General features: G+C 37.4%; 1 protein-coding gene across 3 annotated transcripts; it reads right to left on the reverse strand.

Annotated features, from left to right (window-relative positions):
• Positions 1-1,115: 1,115 nt before the first annotated feature.
• Positions 1,116-3,983, reverse strand: LOC102289886 (granzyme A). 3 transcript variants are annotated; one of them, XM_042220739.1, is made up of 5 exons: positions 3,851-3,974; positions 3,233-3,374; positions 2,518-2,656; positions 1,958-2,227; positions 1,116-1,841 (listed from the first exon to the last, which is right to left on the reverse strand). In XM_042220739.1, exons 2-5 carry the CDS (start codon positions 3,316-3,318, stop codon positions 1,680-1,682), a joined length of 657 nt encoding a protein of 218 aa, XP_042076673.1. In that variant the 5' UTR covers positions 3,319-3,374; positions 3,851-3,974; the 3' UTR covers positions 1,116-1,679. The 3 variants fall into 3 exon arrangements, with proteins under 3 accessions (XP_042076673.1, XP_014189737.1, XP_042076672.1); XM_014334251.2 differs by lacking the exon at positions 3,851-3,974 and adding an exon at positions 3,573-3,809; XM_042220738.1 differs by having other exon boundaries at positions 1,384-1,841; positions 3,847-3,983.
• Positions 3,984-5,584: the final 1,601 nt, after the last annotated feature.

Consider the following 5,584-nt stretch of genomic DNA (forward strand, 5'->3'; position numbering starts at 1 on the left):
CCAGCTGTGAGAGAGAACTAGGTCAGAGGGTGATAGGTCGTCTTAGCAACAGAAGCTTACGTTAGTAGAAGTTTAAAAAACAGGAAGTTTAGTGCAGAGCTGCAGAGGCATATTAATAAAATACAGGAAACCAGACAGAAAGAGCGAAACTAGTAACACAGAAGGAGTTGTTTTTATCAAAACTATGTGTGACGTGGAAAGGACCAAATTAACACCTATATGATACACATTTTGATTTCTAATGCTAGAGATTTTGCAACTGGCTTTTTGGGCTGTGCAGGTCTCTCTCTTCCGGAAGATGATTAAATAAAATTATAAATATTTTGACTGACTGAGTCATGTTCTCTCTATTCAGTAAAAGAATGACAAGAACCAAATTTAATAGTTGGTGCTGAAAACCCGGGATTCTTTTACGGCTGAGAAGACAAATTCAGCTTAAGGTGAAATCGTAAAATGAAGCGAACGGAGAGCCGGCTTGATAATACAAAGGTAAGCACAGCCTGTTAAATCAAAATGTGCAGATTGGATGAATTCTAAATTATCTGTTCGCTGAGTTGATGATCTTCACTGTTAAATTGGCTCAGTGGTGTTGAAACATTATAACAAGAGATTTTTGCTAAGAACTGCAGGTTGATGTTTAAGTCTGCTGCAAAGTTATTTTAAGTGTCTGTGAAAAGTCGTTTTCACGTGTTGCCGTGGAAGTATAATAAATTTTACAATAGGTCAGCAGACGTTGGACGCCACAGTTACGGTCTTAAAGTTACCAATTTGATCCTAGAAAGAGAGCGCGAAGGTCAACTTTGGCAAGCCACCCATTCCTGGACGCGGGAGTGGACCCGGTTAGACTGGTTGCCCGGTAGGTATCCCGCGGGATTCGGCCCCCGTTAATTACAAGTGGTCTATTGTTTGGCATGCAAAATTGCATGCTTTTTCTTTTCTTTTCTTTTAATTTAACACCTGTGGTCAAATGTATCATAATGAGTAAAAACTACGTGTGTTATTCAGGTAAAAAGAGGACCAGTTGAATCAAAATGAAACAGGATTTCTGGAGGTAAGAAATGATAATTGAAAGAGTGTTGGGGCATATACTGAGATTATGAACATAGTGCTGGCATGTCCTCTGAAAATGTGCACACTGAGTAAGTCATAGTCTAAGTCTCTACATAGAGACTTAGCATTTGTCTGTTGTGGTCTGCTCTGAGTGAGAGCTTAATCACATTTTTTTCTTTCTATGTTTTGCAAGTTAATATTCTCTGTGTTGACATTACATTAATTGTCTTATTTGTCTTTTCTTAGTCATTATAGTTATTTAATTTGAACACTAAAACCAAAGGACTGAAATATCAAGCTTTGATGGTAGAAGGTGTCAGAGTAAAAACAAAATGACACTTGGAAAGAGTTACAAACAATGAAAGATTTATTATAGAGTAGAATGTTTATAAAAAATATCCTATGAGGGGTTTTAAGCAGGGATAGATGGAATGAAAAATCAACAAAAAAGAGCATGCTCAAAAAAATTCATCAAGCTAACAGAAACTGAAATATCAGAAAATAATATGAATATGAAATGATAAAATGGCTAATGGTCATGTAAGCAGTCTACATTAAAGGCATGGACATTTATTATCAAAGAAAAGATTTGCTTCTTGCTCAGCTTGTATGGATTGACACCTGTGGGTTCATAAGATTTCTAAAGATTGCATTGTTTTTTTGATCCACTTGAGTTGTTTCTCTGAGAGAAACGAGTAGACTCCAGGTTTTTTAATGACACCACAACCTTCTCCGAAAGAAGTGACTCCAACCAGCACTCCATTGCACACGAGTGGTCCTCCTGAATCCCCCTGGCAAAAGAATAAATATAATAGTCTTTCTTTGACTAACTTACAGGTGTCACAATGTCAAAAGGGTGTTGAGTTGGATGGATATTTACTTCCTTACATACTTTCTATATACTTACTTGACAGGTATCAGCCTTTCTTTTACCATTTGAACCAGCACATATCATGTCACTGGTGATAACTGGGTTGTGGTTGTAATAATCACGAGAGTTGCATGTCCGTCTACCAACCACAGTCACATTGACAGACAGGAGAACATCTGATGTTTTCTTGTTTTCAGTTTTTCCCCATCCAGCAACCAGACACTTGCTTCCAGCTGGAGGGTCCTTGACAGTTTTGGCTAACTTGAGACATTTTACTGTCTTGGTTTGCTTTACTGGTTTCTTCAACTGAAAAAAAAAAATATATATAAAAAGGAAGATTCCATATTGATAATGACTACATTACATACAGAGAGCTGGCCTTGAATTTAGTATTTACTCTATATGCAGCACGTGCTAAAGTCTTGACACACCACTCATTTATTTGTATTTGCTTGGAAAATCCAAAACAGGCACAGTGATTTATTGAAATATGTCCATACATGCACAGAAATAAATCATATAAGATTGCAAACAAACTTGTTCACATTATTGCATCTCTCTTTCACTTGCTATTGGACAATGAATTATCACTTTACCTTGAGCAACATGAGGTCATTGCCCTTGATTGCCTTGTAATAGTTAGGATGAGGAAAACGTTTATCAACCGTTTGGACCTGCTTAGAATCTTTTTCTTTTTTCCTGATTGAGTGTGCTCCCAGGGTCACCTTACTCATACTGTGGAAGAAAAAAAATATTAGTGAAATTTCAATTATATAAAAGGTTAATAGGTCAGATTAACCTTTTTAAATAAAACAATTATCAAAATATCATAGTAAATGTGTGTTATTATATATATTTGGTTTATGGCTATTATAGAGACTGCATGGAGTTTTCCTCCAGCTGAATTTTAACAATATTAATGTTGCAGTTATGAAAATTTCAGAGTGCAATTTCTCTTTCAGTGACAGTGTTTACCACACATTTCTTGTTTGTAACATGATTATTCTGTTTTAAATAAACATTTAATCTTTTCTCATTTCTTGAATTATGACCAACATCAATATTTGCAGACAATGCAGACAAATCTACTTGTGTCTTACAGGCTTACAGGCCTGTCTATAAAAATCACATACAGTATGTTTGATGCCGATTTGATTGCTATATTTCTATCTATGGTAAGAAAATAAAGAATTTGTGATATGTATATATAGAACCATATACTTCTTTGTGTGTGTGTGTGTGTGTGTGTGTGTGTGTGTGTGTGTGTGTGTGTGTGTGTGTGTGTGTGTGTGTAAGTCCTCATGTTCCTACTTGGTGCAGTGGGCAGCTGTCAGGACCCATTGTGGATGGATTAACGTCCCTCCACAGAAAGATTTTTTGCTTTCCACATGGGCCATGAAAGGCAACGAGTGTGGCTTGACTTCTTTCCCTTCAATAATTTTGGACCCATGACCTAGAAAAAAAGGAAATATCCATCACATAAAGTCAGCAGATGATGAAGCTGAAAACAGATTCATGTAACAAACATCCTTCACCAGCTGCTTTTGTAATGCTGAAAGATATCAATAATGTGACTATGCATTCTGCTTGTTTAAATGCATGAGAAAATTATCTACAAGTAAATTAAAGTTCAATACAAATCATTAATCACCTGGCTGGATGATCAAGAGGAGCATGCATGGAATTAAAACACTGAAATTACTCAGGCAGAACATTTTGCATTTCGTCTCTCATAGATGCTGTATGCACTGAAACTGTGACGCTCAGCTTTATATAGAGAGCTGAAAGGATGTGGTCTGACAACTGAAATTAACAAGTCAGCAAAATAGACACCCAAACACTTGTGATTAAATATATCATTAACAATCTTACCCCATTCACCACCAACAACAATAATAACTACAGCAACACGCACGTACACTTACCCACTTTTTGATCGTGAGAAATTTGACTAGGTGTATTTCTCAGTAGTGATGGGTCGGTCGCGAACGAAAGAGAGCTCTTAGAGCCGGGTCTTTGATGTGGACGACGCGAGCCGGCTCCTTATCGCGAGCCGTGGTTTTCTTTTTCTTTCTCTCGCCCTCTCTCCAGTGTTGCCAACTCCTCAGTAAGGAAAATCGCTATTGGTTGTCCTAAAAGTTGCTAAATGATGTCATCGCCTAATTTGCATAATTGGTCATGCTAATTTAATTGTAACCTATGTTGTTGGAGAGAGAAATAACATCGTGGAAGAGACATAAAGTGAGTAAAAAACGTCCTAAATGCATTTAGAGTTTAATTTAGAACTACAAAATTTCTTTTAGCAATTATTGTTTTTTTTAATGTCACAATTCCAACCCTGCTCCTTTACCCGGGCTTGGACCGGCAAGTGACCCGAAATAGGCGCTCTGGTGGAGTTACTTTGTGTGTGTGTGTGTTTATAAGTAGTTTTAAACCTTGTGAACCACAAAACAGCATAAGAGTAAACGAGTAAAAGAAGCGTTACAGCACCCGCTGCTTGTTGAGAGTAAAAGCGATACGCGCTTTCACGTCTTTTTTTAGCGACTTTTTTTTTAAAGAAAAAGTCGCTAAGGGGTCTGAAAACTCGCTAAATATAGCAACAAAGTCGCTAAGTTGGCAACACTGCTCTAGGCCCCGCTGCACTTTTTCGGTAAGTTAAACGTGTTTGTAAGCTAATCCGTAACTACCGTCCTTAGCTAGCTCCTGAGACCTAGCTAGCTAAAATGAGCACTCGGCTCTCAGGGTTCGTTTAGCTGTGCAGGGGAATGAATTTACTAAAGAAATCAAGAGAAACGCTCCGGGCTGCTCAGTCACTAATTACTGTTACTGTACTTTTATTACAAGTATTATACTGTAAAAGCAACAGGCTGCACCCTGCTTCAGCTCCTGTGCAGAGCTGAATATTAAATATGTGCAAACAACAGCATGTTTTCAGTCTCTTGCCACATCTGTAAAGACAGTAACAATTTTTTTAAAAGCTTGTACTTCAGTAACTCCTCATTAATCAGGAACTATGGATTAAAGTACTGTAGTGTACTGTAATACTGAAAAAAATGTAAGAGGAAAACTTCAGATCCTGAGTGTGTGAGGACAGAAGAATCAGCTTTATTTCAATATTGAGGGATAAAATTTATATCTGAGTTTGATGGTTCTGTTGTCTTTGTGATTACAGGAGCTGCCCTCAGATTCAGACCTCAGCCCCATCGAGTGACAGCAGACAGATCATCCAACATGTTCACATGTTAACTGCAAAATGAACTGATGAAAACAGTGCAAAGGTTAAAGTACCACACGTGCTGTAGTGAAAGCTGCAGCTGTTTTATTGATAAAGTTAAAGACAAAAAACAAAAGGATTAATCACTCATGTAACTGTGTCACTATATATCAGCATTAACAGCACCTCAGTTTGGTGTTTCACAAAGCTGCTGATCTCAGACCTGCACGGCTTCCATTTTAAACACTTGATGTACTCAGCTGCGTGAAGAGCATATGAGATTTTCTCTAACACAATTAAATAAAACCTGATGAAGGTCAAAGGTCGTCACTTGTATGTTGAACTACAAACTTGTCGTCTGTAATTTTTTCACAGTTTTTTTTACACATAGTGTGTTATTTACCATAAAGTGATTCAGAGTTATTCATACCAGAGTAACCGGAGAGGAT

This window comes from Haplochromis burtoni, unplaced genomic scaffold (assembly GCF_018398535.1).
Source record: "Haplochromis burtoni strain Fernald_Lab_line unplaced genomic scaffold, NCSU_Asbu1 Contig_54, whole genome shotgun sequence".
Classification (NCBI taxonomy): domain Eukaryota; kingdom Metazoa; phylum Chordata; class Actinopteri; order Cichliformes; family Cichlidae; genus Haplochromis; species Haplochromis burtoni.

Coding starts and splice junctions, on each gene's coding strand:
- LOC102289886 (XM_014334251.2), bottom strand. CDS start 3,636: ATGTTCTGCCTGAGTAATTTCAGTGTTTTAATTCCATGCATGCTCCTC. Junction 2,657..3,232: donor ACAGCTGCCCACTGCACCAA/GTAGGAACATGA, acceptor TTTCTTCCACAG/TATGAGTAAGGTGACCCTGG. Junction 2,228..2,517: donor ATGACCTCATGTTGCTCAAG/GTAAAGTGATAA, acceptor TTTTTTTTTCAG/TTGAAGAAACCAGTAAAGCA.